The sequence below is a fragment of the Parasteatoda tepidariorum genome, chromosome 10 (assembly GCF_982258835.1).
Source record: "Parasteatoda tepidariorum strain Cologne lab strain chromosome 10, Ptep-v5.0, whole genome shotgun sequence".
Taxonomy (NCBI): domain Eukaryota; kingdom Metazoa; phylum Arthropoda; class Arachnida; order Araneae; family Theridiidae; genus Parasteatoda; species Parasteatoda tepidariorum.
In genome coordinates this window covers 63,132,345-63,155,195 of record NC_141764.1, presented here as the reverse complement: position 1 = coordinate 63,155,195, position 22,851 = coordinate 63,132,345, and the positions used below count along the sequence as shown (strand labels likewise).

Here is a 22,851-nt window from a genome sequence, read left to right as displayed (position 1 = left end):
TATTTAACCTTATCTGCTAAGTGTTGCTGATTAGATACATATTCTTTTTTCTTCTATATTTATCGTGATGCTCTTACTTTTTTTTTATCAATGAGCTTTTGTATAGATGCCATTTTATGTAGCCATCTGGCAAAGGAGAAAAATGGTAATGCAGGAGAAATAGGGGAAGACAGACTCAATTTGCTTTGATGTATTTCTTCTTAGTCAAGAGAAAGTTATATAAAAATTAACATAGAAATATAATATGATACTTTTATTTCATGATTCTCATAAATAATTTTTGCGAGTGTCTCATAAATATTTCTTCTGAGTTTCATCAATAATTTTTGAGAGTGAGGTATGACTTTAACTGATAAGTTATTGAAATAATTAAAAATATCTTATTTTTAACAAATCTTAACTAAAAATTAATCTTTATTTATTATTTTTTTATGTCTAAGATTCTTATATATTTTATTCTTATGTATTCTAATATATTTTATTTTAATAGATTCTTATATATATATATATATATTTTTATAGCATTTTAGACATTTAAGTGTATTTTGAAGTTTATTTGATTTCATATATAAAAACATTGGGAAATAATTTATATATTAAATGAGTAGAGAAGTATGAAAACTCGCTAAGAACTATTTTAAATATTTTATTCAAAATTTAGCTTAATTTTTGCGGATTTTCTTTTTCTCTTCTGATGTTTATTTAATTTAATATACGTTATATTAAGTGGATTTAATTTTGTATTTTAATATTAAGAATTTATTTCTAAATTAAATGAGTTGATTGTGAGAAGTGGTTAAACACTATTTATTAATTTTATCAAAAATTTAGATTAATTTTTAAGGATTTTCTTTCTCTCATATGACGTTTATTAAATTAAATATGAGTTGATTAAATTTAGTATTAAAGTATTAGGAAGTAATTTCTAAATTGAATGAGTTAAACTTCAAAATTAAATGAGTTTAAAAGTAAGTAAACTCGTTAAGCACTATTTATAGAGTTTTATTAAAAATTTATATTAATTTTTTATTATTTTGATTTGATTGACATTCAAATTTTATTTTACATTTATTATTTTGATTTTGATTTGATTTGATTTGACTGACATTGAATTAATTCAATATAAGTCAATTTAATTTATTAAGTTTTAATTTAGTATTAAAATATTATTAAACAATATCTAAATTAAATGAGTCACTAACATTGAGAAATCATTAAGTGATATTTACAGATTTTTACTAAAATTTAATCTTTTCCTCAGCTGACTATTCTAAATCTGTTCATTATTTTATGACAAAATAAATTCGCGTGACAGAATTTGAGTGGTGAAAACAGTTTTGTAATCAGTTATCAAAGTTTGTAAACTTGTTAAGTGCTATTCGAAAAAAATATGTTAACATAAGGGCGTGTTTTTTAAGCTATTGTGAACAGAGTGATGAACAATTCATCACAATCTATTAATTTTAAAATAATGTCACGAATTTTATGTGTTTGTCTAAAAGTACAAAAGCTCCAAAATTTTTAAAAGCTGCTGTCTGATTCTGTGAAAAAAAATAAAATGAAGCTCAGCAGTTTTAATCAGAATTAAATAGTTAAAAAAACTTAATTGTAAAACCGTATTAGTATAATAAGGTTAATTTATTATAGTTTATTTAAATATGAAACAATAAAAATAATTAAAAAGACAAACAAAATGCATAAAAAATTATTATTTTAGTTTACCTGACAAAATCCGTATATTTGGAAACAATCGTGAATTCGTCTGAATACTACTTTTAATGAAGCATATTTTAAGAGAAGGTTTTTGCATTAATGAATATTTGAAATTGCATGATAAATATTTTATTACATTATTGATTGCATTATGAATTTTGCATTAATGAATATTTAACTTTTATTTATAAGTGTAAATTGCTTCTTTTGTCTAAATAATATTTTAGCATTAAATGAACTTTGATTCCGTAAGGTTACTTAGTGAAACACTCTAATAAATAAAAATAAAATTTTAAAATAAAATGAAGCATAAAGCTCCTTTCCATTTTGATTTATTTTCGAAATTTTTTGTTATGATCTGCTTAGCAAGCAAACTCCTATCTGTTTCAATCAATCAACAGATGGCGATACCGGCTCTGATAGTTTCTAAGAATTATAAAAACATGACTGTTCTTGTTTTAAAAATTTTCCGAAAGAACATAACCGTTAGTTATATTAGATTTTTTTCTTACTCTAAGTTCGTTTCTTTATTAAATTTTAAAATTAGATTCGTCTAAACCTTATATAATGTTAAGAATTTATAGCTATTGTAAGATAAATTTAAAATGTCTGAAAAGTAAAAAAGATAATGTTAAATTAATCTTAATATTACATAATGTTCATAATTTATAGTTATTGTAATATAAGATTAAAAAGTCCGAAAAGTAAAAAATAATGTTAAGTTAATACTAACCTAACATAATCTTAAAAATTTGTAGTTATTGTATTATAAATTTAAAAAGTCTGAAAAGTAAAAAATAATGTTAAGTTAATATTAACCTAACATAATCTTAAAAATTTATAGTTATTGTAATATGAAATTTAAAAAATCCCGAAAATAAAAAAGTAAATAAATTTTAAAGCACAAAATCTTTCTTACTTTTATCCTATGTTCTCGCCTAATGACAATTGACTTTTACAAATATATTGCAGAAATATATGTATTATGAAAATATGTTTTGTCACTAAATCGAAGGTACAAAAAGAAGTCTCAAATATTTTTTCGAGACATTGGAGTTCAATTGGCAGATATCATATGTATCAGAATTTGTGCATGCGTTTCCATCCTCTTCTGAAAACATTTTCAAAAATAAGGAAAATGTATCCTGCGCGATAAACAACATGCTTACAAAACACTGCATATACACATATAATGTTTTTGCTAGCTGTATTGATATTTTCAGAAATTATAAACTATCTTTTGTATTATTTTATCATCATATGCATATTTTATTATTTTTCGTTAGTGTGCTTTATTTTCGAAACTGTTTTTCAAGTTCGTACTACCCATGAAAGTATAATACTTAACAACGAAATATAATTAATATTTAACATGAAAATATAATTTGGTAATTTATTTGTGTAAAATAGTTCTTCATGTCACGTTTCTAGTTGAAATATCAGCAAAGGCACTTGAAAATATATATGTTAAAATATACAATAATTGTCTCAAAAATATGACTAATTACATCTGTTAAAATAGTTTATCCAAAAATATTTTTCACTTTCTCAGGTTTGGTAGTAAAAATCTCAGTCTAAGCACGAATTATTCTCTTCAACACTAAGCTAGAATTTTCACATTAATAATTTATTCTTTTTATTGCGTATTTCAAGTTATTTCTTCTCTTTGCAACAGATTTTTTATTATAAAAAGTTTATCTTCTGGATAAATTGGGAACAAAAATAATTATAAAAGTTTGAATAAAATTAAAATTTCTTATTGAAAATAATTTCCTTATTGAAATGAATAAAATTGAAATTCCTTACATTTAATTTTTGCTTATCTTTGGTTTTCTTTAAACTTTGATCGAACAATACATAGAGCTTCATTTACATTTTTTTTTTGTTTTTCAAAAACCTTTCATTTTATTAATTTGAAATAATCATTACTCAGAGTTTATACAATAAATAATGTACAATTCTAGTTTAACAAATTTAAGCGGAACAGCATACGAAGGAAGTATAGTATGTATATATATATATATATATATATATATATATATATATATATATATATATATATATATATATATATATATATATATATATATATATATATATATATATATATATATATATATATATATATATATATATATATATATATATATATATATATATATATATATATATATATATATATATATATATATATATATATATATATATATATATATATATATATATATATATATATATATATACTCTCTAAAGGAAGAATAAAAAAAAACAAATAGTGCACTTAAATGAAAGAAACATTAAAAATAAAGTAAAAAAGCAATAATTTAATTTTTTTATTTAACTCAAAGCTGCTAAAAAACGAAATTAAGGATTGATGATAAATAACCACGTTCAACATCAGTCCTTATTTTGCTACATAAAAAATAGATTTTTTTTAAAATTAAATATTAAATGAGCTAAATGCTATTTTAAAATTAGCATAAGTAAATTTTAGCAAAAGCATTTGCTTAAAAAGTTTGAAAAAATCTCCCGCAGTGGTTTTACCTCCTTAAGCAAAACATAAGCAATCAAGGTATCACTTATAAGCAAAATAAGGTTTTAATTAGTAAAGAAAAGATAATAGTTCAATGCTTCCTTCTTTATTTTAATTCTAAAATAAATTCATAAGATTTTAGCCTAATCGGCGAATTTTTAATAACGATGTAATAATGTTTAAATATTATTCTCCCCAACAATTCTATTTACTAAACTACTCAATTTATGATGCAAAAATATAGTCGAATTTCGGATCGAAACACTTCATTCAGTAATACTTTTGCTTAAAAGCAAATGTGAGGATTTAGTTTTTGGAAATATGAACAGACACTAAAACGCAATAGCAATGAATCAGCGTAAGTATTCTCTTTACACGGAAGAAGTTAAATAGTGTACGATTTATCTTGTATTTAGTACCGAAACCTTGAGAGCTTTCTGACTTTTCGTTGCTATTCATGTTTTTACGACTTGCAATAAATTGCAAGTTTCTTTCAAGAACTCTTTTCGCTTTGAGTTGCAATAACTATTATTAAAGCATATTCATGAGATCGTTGTTGAAGCTGTAGTTAATCTATAATTCGCTCACTTGCTGAAGTATATAATGCATTTCTATTAAGTAGTACGCTATTAATTCTAACTAATGCTAGTAAGGACATGTATATTTCAAGTTTAAATCTTAGTTGAAATATAAATGGAAGAGAATCAATGTTATTAAGTTTTAAAAATAAAACGAATAGTCTATAAACATCAGTACTTTTTATATCCAGTGACGCAATATAGATCCTGTTAAAAAGTTGTTATTTTTTTAAGTAAAGGAATATTTTCTTCTGTTAGCTACTATTGTTTTTAAAAAAGGATAAAAGAAATATTTTTTTGATGTGAAAACAGTCTTGTTTCAAAAAAAAAAATAAAATAAATTCTCTTAGAATTCACGTAAATCATATGACGTCATGCTAGGATTTTTTTTACACATATGTAATTTAATTAATTTCAAAAATAATATTGGTTGAAAAGTAAAACTTTTTTATGTGATTGAAAAAAAGCATTTTTTTGTAAATTTTCTCAATGCCGAAGAAACAAGCACCAAGTCATTTGCGGTTTTCATCAATACATTCTTATGCTGATGGTCTTAAACTTCGTATTAGACTTCATCCCAAGAGAATAATTTTCATAATTATCAATAGACTCTTATTTCTTATTCTGATTATCTCATCTTTATTATTCGTGCTAAATATTTAAACGAAAAAATAATTATCATAATTATTTTAAAGATATTGCTCAAATTGCTTTAAAAATACACTTTTATTTTAGCATACTACGCTTTGTAACTTAAAACGAAACTGAAAAAAATTATATTGGCTACGCATTATTGATATTATAAAATATCTAATTTCTCTCTGGTTTATAGGACATTGGTCTCGTGTTCGAGAGGTCGTGAGTTCAAATGCCACCTGTCGAAGAATTCCCGAATATTGAGAATTCCTGATACTGGTGCACGTTAAATCAATCGGGGTCTCAAAGCGGTCCCCCGAGTTCCAATAACAAATCATTATCATGGAGCCGCTTGATAGCTCAGAGGATAGAGTGCTCACCTCCTAAAGTAGTGATCTAGGTTAGAATTCCAGCGATGGCTGGTTGATTCGAATTTCGCATACGGCTTGCACCGACCGCAGTTCCGACGTAAAATATCTTCAGTGGTAGACGGATCATGGGTTTGAAGAACCCTTACTTTCCGGCTAAACGTGAGAGGTTTCCATGGTTTTTTTCTCCATTAAACGTATATGCTAGTTAGTTCCACTAAAAAGTTCTCCAGGAAAAGCAAATGCCGGACAAAACTGATCCAGGAGTTCTCTTGTCCTCTGGGTTGAGTTCAAAATTACAACGATACGGAGTTGATAATTGGTAGTCTTACACTCAAAATTGAGACGGCTATTCAACGACGTATATAAAATAAAATAATTTGAAATGCCTCTGGGGTTACTAAATTAGAGATTGATCTTTCTCTGGTTCAGATCAAAATTACGATTTGTAGATGAATCAATGGAGTATGAATGAGTCCTCCCTGTGAAACGGGCTGTGACATGCGTGTGGCAAAAATTGTATTCTTGACCATAGATGGCGCTACTGGAAAACAAAAAATGCACCCTTCTGCCTTAAATTCACTTAGTTTCCCATAGCCGACTTGCTGGTATTGGCAAGTAGCATAAGGAACAATAACAACTAACTTTGCATTGGACCCATCGTTGCCGCAAAAAATACGTGCATCGACAATACTTCTTTTAAAAAAATTATTTGAATATTCTGTTTTATTCAAATTAAGGTAACTTTAATTAATATTTTTAAGAAGTCAAAGATGCTCCAATTGTGCGAGTAAAAAGAAGATGTTGCTCTTCTTAACTTTTCTCTAAAACTTTTTGCTTCATAATTAATGTTGAAAAGCATTTCAATTATAATAAAATTTAATGTCGCGTTAAATTACGCAATTTTCGCGTTTTATTTCAAATTATGTAATTAATTTTCTACTTTGCATTAATATCATTTGTAAAGTTCCCAAAACAGAAAACTTCGAACAAAGCTCATTACTTTTAATACAAATGATTGAAATAATAAATATAATACTTCAAAATTTTTCTTAAGCTAATGGCTATTTTGTAATTCGCTGCATATTTAATGAGAGAGAAAAATGTTTAAGAAAGTAACGGCAGGGGCTCTAAGTGTCCTGGGGATAAAATAATGAAGCGAATTACACACAAACCGAGTACTCCTAGACTTTTGCACTTAACGCTTGTGAATTCGAAGTTTTTTTTTAAACGGCTTAAATGAGAATTAAATTAAATATAATATAAATAAATTATTATATAAATAAATTAAATCAAATAAAAAAGCATTTTATTCACGATTGAGAATTTGAACAAGGTATATAAATACATATAGGAAGAGTGTGAACTAATAGTTGGAATTGGAAAAAAAGGCGCGTGGTGTCAGACTACTATAAAAGTATAAATTTGGTGACTTGGACCGCACGTGGCATCGCGTAATACTCTGTACTGAATTTATCTGACAAAACGAATATTAAATAGTTAAATATTTGAATATGTGCAATAAACTGTATGTTTTTTTGTTCAAATGTTACAAATTATCACTAATGTCATCTTTAAAATATGTGAAAACTGAATAGCTTATAGTGAAAGTTAAAGCAATGACTTAAAATTTCATTTCGTTTTTCACTCTTCCCTATTTAATTAATGAATTAATATTTAAAAAAAACTCCATTAGCATTGAGTGTCTACCACTATAAGTTTTCAAAAAAATGTATTTGCACTTGAGTGGATGAGTAAAAAGTATTTCATTAACAATTAAAAATTTTGAACACTATATAGAGAGAGTGTGAACTAATAGTAAGAATTGGAAAAAAAAACAACGAGCAAAAACGAGAGACGTGAGACTTATGACTTTCAGAAGATGTTAGTTTAATGGAAGTGACATTCGAAAATTGCGCACAGAGAAACAAAATTCTGGAAAAATTACCGTACTTGTATGGTAATGACTCTTCTTGTAAAAATAAAGCAATAATTCTGGTAATAAAACCAAAATACATGGTATTTTGAATTGTTCATTTCATATTTTTCCGTTCGTATTATAACCATTTACCGGAAATTCTGGTTTTCAAAATAATTATAATTCTTATTATCACACATTTAGTAAACAATACGAACCTGAAAAGTAAATTTAAACATATTAATAGTTTTTATACCATGCTATAAGGCAGTGGCTCCCGTTTTTTAGTTTACGGAACCCTAAATAATTGAGCTGTTGTTAACGGAACCCCGAATTTATTAATAAATAAATGTCATTAGCAACTGTTTATGTACTAATAAAAAAAGACTACAAATTAATTTAAAAGGAACTTCATTGTTTTTTCAAAAGCAATCTTAAAATTTGCTTTTATGTTAGGTAACTGAATTCGCTGGACTGCCGTAGTTTCTAGTTAAGTAGTTTTGTCGTATGCGTAAGTTGAAATTATGTTGAATTAAGGTTTTTGAATTATGGTTTTGGAAAGACTGGTTATCAGAGAAAAAAAGTCTTTATTCTTCAATTTGGTTATTTTATTTTGAATTGAAAAGTTTGATGATAAATACTGGTGTGATTATTTGTAAATACATATTATTTTCGTAAATATTTTTCGTTTTCTTATTTTCCTATGACAATATGTGATTGGAAGATATATATATTTAACTAAATTTTGTTATATCCTTATTTGTCGGCATTTGAATTAAATTTTTTCATAGAGTTAACTAGAATATTAAATAAAGTATAGGTAATCGGTTGAATCAAAACATATTTACAGATTTCAGAAATCAAAATTGGTAAAAAAAAATACTAACTCATTTAACCACAGTGAGCTTTCCATGGAACCCTAAGGTTCCCCGAAACACAATTTAGGAACCACTGCTAAAGTATTATGGTAATAAAACCATATTGTATAATAAACTTTATCGAAAGTCACTGCTGAATTGCACCAATAAAAACTACCGTGCTTTTTGGTGTTCCCATTGAGCCAGAAACACGGTAAAGTTTGATATATTATTCTGGTAGTTTTGATCACACTTTTTTCAGTACGCATTTTAAGTTTTTTTTTTTTTTTGGTTTTGGTTTTGGTCTGACAAAAACGAAATATTTTTTTTGTTTGTACTTGAATACATAGCTTGATTTACTTTATTTTGTTTAATTTTTTTTCTCATTTAAATTTTGTATTTGTTTGTTTATGACTGAAAATGTTTGACATGACTTTAGTGTCGAAATATTAAGAATGTCAAAATATCGGAAAATTGCTAGAATTAAAATTAGAGATTGAATGTGTAAATATAAGCAAAATAAATTATTCTCGTAACTATCAAGAAAAAAAATCAGAACTTGTTGATCATTTTGCTCGGAACAGCAGATAAATTTTGCTCTGTAGTCTCTCACTCTATCTAGTCGAAAAATGATCATACTTTTGACTGACCATAAATTTTATTTGGCGATTGAGTCATTTCTTGGTTGTTGTTGGTATACGTCAGAATCAAGCATTGAAATAAAATGGAGAATTTTTCGTATCAGAATGCAATCGAGCTGTCGTGGCTCAGGAGATAGAGCATTCGCCTCCCAATGAGATGAACCGAATTTGAATTCCAGCAATGATTGGACGATACGAATTCCGCGCCCGGGTCCCACTGGCCACAGTTCTGACGTAAGATATCCTCAGTGGTTGAAGGATCATAGGTTTGATTCCCCTTGCCTTCAGGCTAACCGTGGGGGAGTTTCTTGGTTTTAGTCTCCATATAACGCAAATGCGAGTTAGTGTCCTCAAAAAGGTCTCCATAAAAACAAACGTTTCCTCCAACACTTGACCAACGACACTTGAGTTCCCTTATCTTCTGAATTGGGATCAAAATTACAAGACTACAGAGTTGAACGTTGGTAAGTCAAAAATTGGGTTTACTGTTCAACGAGGGTTATAAAATAAAACAAAATATTAGAATGCTTTTAAATAAAAAGTTTATTATAATTAAGAAGAAGTTTATGTACTTACTCAAGAAGATTATTTAAATAAGAATAAATTGTAAAATATTTTCCTCACAAGTACGGAAGAAAATTCATAAAAACATAGAAGTAATAACTGCTCTTTGAAAAAAAAAATAGTTTATTTAAAATGTATTACTGAGCTTAATGTAATTGTGTGTTGATAGGGGTTGGTGTACGACTGACATTTTAGTGTTAGAATGATTTGAAATAAAAAGATTATTACAAAGGCGAAGCAGTTTTTATAATTATAAGAAGATTATTTAAATAAGAATAAAATATAAAATTTTCTCCTCATATATACGAAAGGGAATTCATAAAAGCATAGAATTAATGACAGCGCTTTGAAAATCATAGTTTACCTAAACTATATTACTGAGATTAATTAAATATACCTAAATATATTAATGAAAAATTATCTTGAATAATGTCAGAGCGTCTAAGATATATAAATTTGAAATTTGGCTAAATATTTATAAGCCTTTTAATTGGAAAACAAGAAGACTAATTCAAAATTTCAAGACAAATAACCAATAAAATGAAGTTAACCATACCTTTTCAATGAATTAAAGTTAATTACACAAGAAGAATATTACTTAGAAAACTTTTTAATTATTCGACAAGATTTAATTCATCGCAATTACGAAAACATTTCATTGTCATTATGGAAATTTCCTTAACTTCATTCAATTTACGGAAGAGATAAATTTCAATTCAAATAGCCCATTGTTTCACGGATAATTACTAGATCAAACTAAGGTTTAATGCAAATTAAGAATGTAAGTTATGTTTGCTTATCAATTTACCATTTCAAAATTTAATTTGACGAATTTTGTCGTTCCCTTTAGAGTTTAAATAAGTTTCGTGCTCGTTATTTCAATAATTAAATTTAAGCATTTCAAAACGAAATCCCATTATATAATTTTGTATTGTCATTTAATTGTTTTATACTATTTATTTCTGAAAGTGTAATAAAATAATTAATTTTTGAAATGAAATGTACTCTAAAGGGAAATTGAAAACATAAATTACGAGAGAAGAGCAAAAATGGTTTTTTTCTTCTCTTATATCATGAGAGTAAATGTTTGCTGAATACTTTAAATTGATTAAATAAATGATTTTTTATACCCTAATTCTCAATTTATTTGATAATGTTCGAAAAATTGATCGTAAAAGAAGAACAACTATGCTGTAAAAGTAAATATATAATAATCCAATTTTAATGTTTCGACATATTTTTCTTAACTTTTCTTAAATTATGTAATGAAGTATAGAGCTAATAACGTTTTTAAACATTAATATGATATTTATCTTTAATATTGAAAATTTTGAAACTAATTACAAGATTTTACCACCTAAAAAAGGACACATATTAATCAACAATTGGATAGGATATTAATTAAATTTGAATGAAATCTAATAAAACCGTCCTCTTTCTTCCCCTAGTCACATACATTTATAAAACTGACTTCATGAAAAATAATGTTTTAGTAAGGCTTAACACATATGGAAACATTTTAAAGATTGTTGTTCTTGATTAAGGTGAATTAATTACATATTACTAACTTTTAATTATTTACTACTTTTTCTCCCACATTTTAAAGTTTTTACATACAAGAATCTATAATCGACAGCAGTTAAATATAAAAAAAGCATTCTGCAATTCTTCATTCTTGTATAAAATTATGAAGGGAGTAAAATGCAGGGTTTATAATGTTTTTCAACGTAAGCAAGTTGTAAGTTTGTTTTCTCAGTTATCTCCGACAAAGATTAAAGCTTAGTTAGCCTGTTAAAACTTAGTTAAACCTACTTAGACAAAGGGAAAATGTTTTTTCCATTGCTCTTAACTCGCTTTCCTTGATAACGTTAATATAAAATCTTTATTCTTAAAAGTTTAATTGTAGAGGGCAACAGAAAAACAATAATACATATTTGTGATTTTTCCGCTATACAAATAATGGGAACGTAGCTAGTGATTTAATAAAATAATGACTTGTGATTTACTTCAAAACATTTAAGACTTCTGTTCTAGATTCAGATAAACCAAGGACAGATAACCGATTATTATGCTATTTTAAGGAACTTAATATATTATTTTCTGAAAGTATGAACCCGTTTAAAACATAATGAGTGGAAATATCACTTTTTATAAAATATATTTTTCATAGTATGTGTATGACTAAAGTTTAAGATGAGATAGTCAACAAATTTGAAGTGTCATTCCACCATTATATCCGTCAGAACCAAAGCTGACTTTCATAAATAGACCAAAAATTTATATTTTTTACTCAAAAACAAAGATTAGACCATATATTCTCCGTAGAGATCCAGCTAGTTGAAACAAATATAAACTACTTTTTAAAAAACGATATTAACAACATTAAAAAACAACTTACAAAAAAAAAATTTTTTACTATGTAAAAAAAAACAACACATTCAAATTTTTCTTACTTTTTGCCGTTATAAAAAAAAAACAATTTGTCCAAATTAATAAAAAAGTAAAACTGTTTTTTGTGAATCTATATCTGATACATAATATTAACAAATATCGAAGATATATAAACTGACTATCTTTTTTAAATGGTTATCTAACATAGACTTACTCTATTTTTATTAAATATTTCGTTCTATATACGCGGTAAAAAGAAATTCTGGAAAATTATTGTATGTCATTGACATTTCCAGTAAAAGAAAACCTTAATTCTGGTTTCGAAATTCTGGTAAACTGAAATATGTAGATTTAAACAATTCTGCTGGTAATTTTTCTATTGAGATGTAAACGATCTACCAAAACTTCTGGTTTTTAAAATATCAGTCCTTATTATATTACACATTTAGTAAAATATGCAAAACTAAAAATTAAATTAAACCGCATCTTAGATGGAGGAAACTTTTCTGGTGAAATTACCGTAGTGTATCATATTGACACTTTGCCGAATTAAGGAAACTAAAATATGATATTTAAACCATTCTTTTGGTTATCTGATGTTTAAAACTATATATCTTATTACCACACAGTAAAATATACAAAACTGAAAAGTAAATTTTGAAACAAAAAATGGATTTTATGCCATGCTTTAAGGTATGATAATAGCATTCACATTTACCAAATTTCCCCATGTATTATAAAGCCATATTTTATTGGTAATTTTACCAAAATCATTACTAAAGCACATTGGTAATAATCTCTGAGCTTTTTGGTTCTCCCATAGAGCAGGAAACGAGGTGCAATATTCGAATAATTTAGACCATTCTTTTTTTCTCAGTGTACATATGTCAAAATTTTTGCCCCATCATGCAATTCATAATGAATCTCTTAAATATTACATATTATTGAAAATATGTTATTTTTAGAATAATTTTATAAAAAATAAGTTTGTGTTAAAAACATACATTACTAAATTTGGTTAAAAACATACATTACTAAAATAAATTGAAAAAAAAAAGTTACATATATTTTGAAAATTTTTATATCTGTCCGTGAAGCTGACGTTATCTTTAACGATGCATTTTAATATGTTTTCTTTTCTAGATTTTTTCTGCGTGATTTCAGATGAAAATAATTTGCTTATTTTTTCCTGCAAAAGATAAAATGAAAACTTAAGAATTGGACCGACAATTTTTATTTTGCTTACATTTCACAGAATCTAATATTTCATTATCCCTTTGGCTCGCAAGTTTGTTGCCATAAAATATTTTCAGTTAAAAATTGATTTTCAAAGTTATTCAGAAATTTAAAATTGAATTTTCTTCGTAAGATTTTAAATATTTGCGTATTTCACTGGTATTCTAAAGCAATTCGGCTTTTTGGTACATTTTATTTCTACCATTTTTATAAAAATATTTAATATTTAACTTATTTGTTTCTTAGCTTGAAGAGTAAGCAAAAACGTTTTTTTTATGTCAATAGCTTTTTGTTTTGCTTTTACATTTCATTCTTAATGCTGTTGACGATTTAATGTTATTTAAACTCAGATATTTAATTCGTACTAATTCACGAAAGGTAAAATTTAGCCTTTTTTGGAACGTGGGATTTTAAAAATAGCTCATGGTTTGGGTAGGTTCATTCAGCTAGATTAAATTAAATTGGCTAAAAAGAAATAAAAATGATAACAAAAAATAATGAATAATTTAATAACGTTACTGGAATTTTACAGACTGTTAAACACAAGATGAAAAAAAATGTCTTTGTTAAAAAAAAAAAAGAAAAACTACATTTCTAAAGAAGCTAAAAAATATTTTCAAATAATTAAACTTTTATCAGCTTTTACTGTTTGAACACCCTAAATATTTAATTTCTGAAACAATTTCCTTAATTTTTAAGCTTAGTGAGGCGTGAATTAAGGTTGCTTAAAGAAATATTTCTGAAATACATTTGTTTTTTTCTCATATTTTTTGAACCCATGAAACTGTAATAAATTACTTTATATAAATCAGCATAAATTATTTTATATTAATCCTTATTTATGTAAGCATTATTAATAAAATTTTGCAATTTTTTGAATTTCTTAAAACTTTTTATTTCTGATATTTTGTTGAAGATGTCTAAAAAAATTGTACTTGAAAATTATTTTGCGATCTTTAGCACGCATTAATTCTTAATATAAATAAGACGAATTTTTAGCAGAAATAAGTTGTATCTGTTTTAGCACAGTGACTGCATTTTTAAACTTTTCAATTGAAAATCCTTTCAAATTGTTAGAAATTTTGGAAAACATAATATTTTGTTAAGTGGTTGCAACTTACCTAATTGATTCGTTTTGTCGTGTAAATTAATGCTTGTTAACTTTGATTCCACAGAATTATGGTTCTATGTGAACAGGAAAGATGCTTCATTTCAACACGTAGTTTTAGTTGGAGTAAATTTGCTCTCTTGCGAAGTTTATTTATTTATTCTGAGAGAGTAATTTTTTAGATTATTCAGTTTTTTCTTATTTGAATTTTCTTATTTTTTTACAAATTTGAATCCATAATTATATTTATCACCCAAACCTATAACGTTATATGCATCGATCTGTCACATAAAATACAATTGATCTTGCAAAGAATAGTTTTTGCATGCTAATAACTTTAGGACTCTGAAGAATTAAGGACTTTTTTGGTAGAATCAATATATCTATATATTATGCTTTTAACTAACATACAAATAGTATGAATTTTTAAGCTTGTTATTAAAACATGCAAAAGCAAAATATTTTAGCTATTATATTTATTTTAGGTGTTAAAACTTATATATATTTATACGGCATTTTAAGGATTCTCTTTAATTTTTTTGAATGCTACAATCATTAAATTTTTAGAATAACAATAAAAATAAGTTCTAATAAATTATCACATTATAACATTTGACAGGTAAAAATTAGTTATGGAATCTGTTTCCCATAAATTTGAATATTAAAATTCCTTAAACCATAATAATAATTAACTTTATCTATCTGAAAAAAAATTGTTTTCTGAATTCTATTTAAAGGAAATACTCATATACTAAGTGTAAATAAATACAATGGTCAATTTTTTTCCCGAAACAATTTATTTCATTTGAAAAAAATTATTATAATTCATTTTGATCTAAGTTAATAAAGGAAGAAAATTACACCCTAAAAAAATCCTTATCAAATTAGGGCATTAAAGTGCTGGCACTTAGGGGGAATCATCCGTGAAATCTAATTTTTTAAATACTATACAGCAATTTTTACGGAAATATTTTTGTAATTAGAGTGGTTCAGTTATTTTACGGCAATTTTTACAGTAAAATTGTGGCTTATCATATTTTTGTTCCTTAACATGTGACAGAAAGATGGATTTTACGGTAAGAAGTTCTGGCATTCTTTTGAAATAATTAATCAGGGTTTTTTTTACACTGTTGAGAAGAATGTTTACTATTTTACACAGATTATTTCTTTATCATTAAATAATTTTGAATAATTTATTTCCGACAAATTCATTACAAATTATGTTGTATTTAAATATCGAAAACTGAATTTTATTTAATTCTAAAAATAAATTTTGAATTTAAGATTAATATTCACGAAAATGCATTCAAAGCTATGTAAAATAGTATTATAACACGATTTTGTTTGCATTTTTACACATTCAAAATGTTGAATGGGTGAGCTTTTGATATGTGTAAAGATGTCTATTTAACTGTTGTTTTCTCTTCCGACAAACCAATTTCTCCTCCAGTTTGAGATGTGAAAAATTGTGTTAAGGAAAAATCTCTATAGAGCAATCCAACCAATGAATGAACAGAAATATTTTTAAAACACAAGATTTTAAAAGTTTTTCTCTAGATTTAATGAGGACAGTAACTTACTACATTGCTACAAGAGACCATTTGACACTCTATTAAATTACCTGACCACAGGAAACATTTTCTGAGAATTCTCTAGAAAAAGCCGTGAATTTTTTGTGCTTGTGAAGCACGTTGTTTTTCAGATAAAATTATTTGCTGAATGTTATGTAGTTAACTGTTTTGAGTGCAATTGATACTTCTTAGAGATTCATTTTCTCATAATGAGAAAAAAAAATAGTTGTTAAAGCCTTTTTTTTTCATTTTAAACATTATAACGTAAATAAATTCTTAATTAAACTCACTAGTGTTCATTAACTGGTTAAGCTAGTTGTGGAAAAAACAATGAGAACGTTCATTCATTGGGTTTCTTCTATATTGTTGTAATTAAATAGAATAATATTAATTTTTATATATATCTGACTCATATTATGAATCAAAGTTCTAATAAATACTGAAAGAAAACAATTCTGAAGCAGGGATTGAGCAGACATGTCACTCAATTAAGGTTTGAGAATTCATTTTTCTAGTGAGTGATCAGCTTTTTATTAGACTTTAACATACTAATTAGCTCTGAGAAATATAGAGGGCTTCAAAAATTGAGTTGAAAGTAGCATAAATAATTGTCAAAGTGATTTCGCCATAATTAGCCAATTTAATAGTCAAAAAAGTGAAATGAATATAATTATGACTTAATTTATACTTTGGATTATTTTTAAAAATGTACACGGCAAATAAATGTATGGTCAAAACTACCAGAAGATGGTATAATTTACCATGTTTCTGGATCTATGGGAACATCAAAAAGCACGATAATTTTTATCATAGCACATCAGTAATTATTTTGGTAAAATTAATAATTAAATATGGTTTCTTAATATGTGATACAATTTGATAAATGTGGTAAAATTCGGGCAAATTATCATGATACTTTAAAGCATGATACAAAAATTATTTTTTCAGCTACATTTTCTTTTTAGTTTTGTATTTTTTTGATAAAAGTGAATTAGTGAAAGTGGTAATTGGAACTATAATTATTTATCAAAGTTAAACCGTTATCATACAAACGGAATAAGTTATGAAATAAATGGTTTTAATATCGTATATTATAGTTTAATTAACCAGAATTATATTGCTTTTTTAAAAAACGAAAGAAAAACTCTAGAAATGTCCTTACCATACAGTACGAAAATCTTAGCAACATTTTTTCTCTTTGTTGGTGAAGTGTTTTTAAAGGAAATTCCCATTAAAAACACAGTTTTAAATGAAGTAATTCTAAATGGCAAACCTTGAAGAAGATTATTTTGAGAGTAGTTTCGATAATTTCTGTCTTCGAAGAGTAAAATTCTGATGGGAAAAAAATGAAGCACTCGAATGAAAACAAATGAAATCTCTACCTCAACACACAATCGACTTGACCTGAAGATGAAATTTGATATTTTCCGGATTAGATGTAAAAAATAAGATAACGATTGATATCCCTCATTTTGTTTCTGTGCTCTCTTTAAAGTATTCTATAATTTAAATGAAAAAAAAAAATATTTTCTTTTCAATTGACATTATTTTCTGATATACATATACATAGTATGACCTGGTGTAAATTTTACGCTGTATAATTTCACGACCTAGATATTTCCAGAATTGGAGTAAATTTTTTCAAATTAATTAATATTTTATGACTTATCAGTCATAAAAAAGTCATAATATGATTAGAATATAAAGAGTTCATTTACTGAGAAATTCTGTGTTTATTCACTGGTAAGAAGTGTTCACTTAGTTAACTAACTACTAATTATTAGAACCTCCAAAATATTACAGCAATTCTATACATTGTTTAATGATTTACATTTTACAACAAATGCTTTGTCACTACCCTCACCCCCCAAAAAAAAACATTTTTAAAACTATTATAAATTTTTATGAAGACAAGCTGTGCTGAATTAACGATTCGCAGGTCGGTCTACAAACAAACTAGCTCAACTGCAAAAAAAATTTCAGTTGATGTTAATACGATAACATTAATTCCATATATTATATTTTTACATTAAAAATGTTTATCAGCTAACTTTAAATATGTTTTTAAAATATTTTATCATTACTATTACTATTTTAGGTAACATCATATATTGGTCAGAACTTCAAGGAAAAACTTTACAAATGCACATTTATCAGATATTTTTAAGAAGACTTTTAAAATATTTTATTAATTATTTTATGTAACATCATACATTGTTCAGAATTTCAAGGAAGAACTTTAAGAATTCTCGTTTATCAGCTAACTTTAAGAAGATTTTAAAAATATTTTATTATTACTATTATTATTTGAGATAAGATCATATATGGTTCAAAACTTCAAGGAAAAACTTTAAAAATGCACGTTTATCAGATATTTTTAAGAAGAGTTTAAAAATATTTTACTATTATTGTTATTATTATTTTAGATAACATCATATATTGTTCAGAACTTCAAAGAAGAACTTTAAAACTGCACGCTTGTCAGATACTATTAAGAAGACTTTAAAAATATTTTACTATTATTATTATTATTAACATTTTAAGTAACATCTTATATTGTTCAGAACTTCAAGGAAAAAACTTTAAAAATGCACGTTTATCAGGTATTTTTAAGAAGACTATTAAAATATTTTACTAGTATTATTATTATTTTAGGTGACATCATATATTGTTCAGAACTTCAAGGAAGAACTTGAAAAGTGCACGTTTATCAGATATTTTTAAGAAAACTTTAAAAGTATTTTATTATTATTATTATTATTTTAGGAAATATCATATATTGTTCAGAACTTCAAGGAAAAACTTAAAAACTGCTCGCTCATCAGTTAACTTTAAGTATATTTTGAAAATGTTTCATTATTATTATTTTAGGTAATATCATCTATTGCTCAGAACTTCAAGGAAGAACTTTAAACTTCCGCCACGAACCCTCCAGTCGAGTCGATTTCACAAACTCTAGTGGTACAACTGTACTTTGCACTGCTGATGGCCAGCCAGTACCAGTTATTCGTTGGGTAAAGCATGATGGAGAAGTTCTTCAAGATTTACCTGGTCTAAGATACACGCGTCATGATGGCTCTCTTGTATTTGAGCCATTCTCGAGCGAAGAATACAGAGCAGATGTTCATGCTTCTATTTATAGATGCGAAGCTTCGAACAGAGTTGGCGTCATTGGATCAAGGGATGTTCACGTGAGAGCGAGTGAGTAAGATTTTGCTATAAATAATAAAACCACTAAGCATGCTGAAATATATGTATCTTCCGGCTTTTCTTTAGTATAATTGACATTTCCTATTTTCAGCTAAGTGGAATATTCGCCCAATATAATTTTAGAAAATATCCAATCAGAAAACAACATAGGTGCATCGAATTTTTGAAAATATTATAAATACTTCAATTTCAAAAAGAATCCATGCATGGGTAAAAATATTTACAGGTCTTCACGGACCATTAACCTTCCGTTAGTCGCGCACTTGTTTCCGACATGGTTAATCGCGTTGCACCTATGAGGTGTTTCTGATTTTTTGAAAGCCAAATGAAATTTAGTCTAGTTTAAATAGTTAATTGTTACCAATTTAAGACTCTTTAGAGAGATAAATATCAAAAAACTTATTTAGCGAAGTACCGAAGATAAATTTTTCTTGCTCCCGCGTCGGATCTCTTCCTCCATCACAAGATGTTCAACCAATTGACGCAAGAAGGTTCTGCGGTTTTTTACTCCGTAACCATTTTCTGTGTATATAACTTGACCATTTATACCTGCTACGTTGAGAAGGACAGAAAATGAGATAAAATATATGTATTTAATTCATAAAAATATTATATCCATAATACTTGCGTCAATGGTCGCGCTGCACCAGAGGGGTGATTTCAGCGGTTCCAACTCTCCATCGACATGTTCTAACGTCGGTTTTACACGGACATTTGAGTAATCAAAAGTTAGGAACATAACATTAGGCTCGACTCCCGGAAAAATCTATTGACGGCAAAGGAGGTGGAAGTGCAGTACGGATGCACCTGTGAGGTGCGCGCGACTAACGGAAGGTTAAGCATGCTTAATTTTATTAATCTATTCACTTCACTTTAGTGTTATTGACACTTCTTATTATCAGATAAGTAGTATATGTTCATTAGTTTCAATTTATTATTATATTAATGGAAAAAAATAATATAAGTATTTTGAATTTCTGAAAATACTCTTAAGTACTTTTATTTCAAATAGTATCCATGCATGGGTAAAAATATTTACAGATGTTTGAAGAAAAAAAATTTTGACCAAAAGAAATTTTTAAAAAAAATGTAGAGATTGTTAAACATTTCTTAAAACATAATATAAAAGTTAAAAGTTGAGAAAACTTTGCAGTATAATGTATCTAAATTATTCTCTATTTGTATCTTTTTTCGAATTTAAAATAACAATTTATATATATTTCGAAATATTTACAATATAAACAAAAGTCTGAAACCAAAAATATAAAGGACCAGAGCATGCTTTACTGGCGATTGTATGGTAACTGTTTATAATCACTATGGTTCATAATTTTCGACGTAGCTGCTTTTAGCATCATTATTTTTAAAGATAGAATTTTTATCATTATATATAGGTAACTTTAAATGCAAATAACTCGGAAAAAGTATTATTAAAACCAACTAGAATTATATCTAAGCCAACAATGAATTAAATCTGTTATAAATTACAATTTTATATCATGTTGTTTGGACATAAACTCTAGGTAGCTGAATCCTATCGCTTATTTGCTACTTTTTCAACTTTAAATTTTGTAACTATCTCAAAAGTCAATGTATTAAATAGAGTTTAATGTCAAAATTTCGAACAATTTTAATATAAATTGTTTAGTTACATGTTTCAGTTCTGCTTCACATCAGCACAGAAATTTAAAAAATACTCTTTTCTAAACATTGGCTACTGGTATTTTTATTATTTTCCTTACCCTTCATAGTTATTAGTATGCACCACCCTCTTTAGTTTTATTCTAATCGATGCAAACATGTTTTGGATATTTATGTTTATTATTTTTAAGGATATTTTGAACAATTACTTCAAGACCAATGAAGCATATTCCCATTTATATATTATTATAAAGTGGTAAACCAATAGTGTAATATTATTGGTTACACTGTAATAGCGCCTTGCATTATTGTTTATTGAAATATTTTCACATAATAGAATCTCTGCACTCAAAATAGGCATTAAATTAATTGTAAATCGTAGTATTCGTAATGACAAGTTCCTAATGATCCTTTTGTGTATGTTTCATCTCAAACTAACAGACTTGACCTCAATGCGTATTTAAATAGTTAATGAATTGATAATTATTTAAATTAGTACTTAATCATCGTTTTTTCATTTTTACTGAAAGCTGTACGGTTGTTAATTAAGCAAAACTAGAAAAGTTTCTTTCAATTCTTTGGAAAACAATGCCAGAAATGGTACAGAAATATCTTGTTTAGAGTTTAAAAATAATGAATTTTTATTTTCAATCGATTAAACTTAATTACTAATTGAAGTCACTGTTCTCCTTTCTTGTTATTAAGTATCAAATTCTAAGCTGGAGTAAGCATTTATCCCTTAGAATTACAGCATCACTTTAGATTGAAAAAGTTTAATTTCAAATTGCAATTTACACTTACAATTGTTTTCAAGTGAGAAGAGATTTTCAATGTTTTTAATTAGTTTTCGAAACTAATCTTAAAATGAAGTTGAATGCTCTTGACTAGCTGCTTGATTTGAAAATTTGTAACAACAATGAAATAAGTGAAGTTAACTATTTAATTGGATTATAAAGCGCCTCAAACATAATTTTCTACGTGTTAATTGCATTTTGTTGTCAATTGATTTTAGAAGTTTTTGCGAGTAAAATACCGACAAAAACAGATGTATATAAACTACTATATTGTTAAATATTGATTACCTGTATCATTAAAAGATTATTAAAACACGTGTAGTCGAGACAATAAGATTTGAAGATAAGATTTAAAGTTGAATGCGTTTGACTGATGGTTTGATTTGAAAATTCACAGCAACAATGAAATAAGTTAACTATTTAATTGGGATGTTACACACGTAGAACATATTTTCCTGCTTATTAACTCTGTATTGTGTACATGCATACATTATTTTGTTGTCAATTGATTTTAAATATATTGCTTATGAAATACCGACCAAAACCGAATTAAATAACTGATCTTGAAAACTACTATATAGTTAAATAAACATAACATGCCATATTAGCTAAAAATCCGAATTGATTATTTAAACAAGTTTAGTCAAGACAATAAGAATTGATGGTATCGCAATTAAGTTATTAAATAAATTTTAGAAATAAAAATTGAATACTTTTGAATAACTGAAAATATGAGGTAACAATGAAATTATCAAATATACTTTTTTGATATGGATGCACAAGGACTCTTCATGTGCTCTTTAATTTTTTTTTTTTGTAACAATTGTGCATAAATCTAATATTTTGTACTATACTTGGAAAAAAGTACTACAAAAGTATATTGTCCATAAAAGACAGGCATGGAAACATCTGGTGTAATTAAACTTTTATCTATTTCTTTTTTCAATGGCTTTACCGCTAGCAGTGGGCCCGGGCTTATCAAATAGCATTGTTTCAACTTCTTTATTTTAGTTTAAAATGGTCATTCTAGTTATTTGAAATGTGTAGTGGGAAATAGTTATGTTTTAGTTTGAATAATATTGTTATACCCTT

The 22,851-nt window shown here is 26.2% G+C and overlaps 1 protein-coding gene across 4 annotated transcripts in view; it reads left to right on the top strand.

Annotated features, from left to right (window-relative positions):
* LOC107442911 (cell adhesion molecule Dscam1) overlaps window positions 1–22,851 on the top strand; it is a 165,388-nt gene that overhangs the window by 32,935 nt on the left and 109,602 nt on the right. For all 4 annotated transcript variants that reach the window (XR_015429966.1, XR_015429967.1, XM_087154001.1 and 1 more), the window contains exon 2: window positions 18,986–19,315. Coding sequence is in view for 2 of the 4 variants with exons in the window: in XM_087154001.1 (XP_087010127.1) it covers window positions 18,986–19,315 (330 nt within the window). In the remaining 2 variants the exon portion in view is untranslated. The remainder of the gene's footprint in view (window positions 1–18,985; window positions 19,316–22,851) is intronic.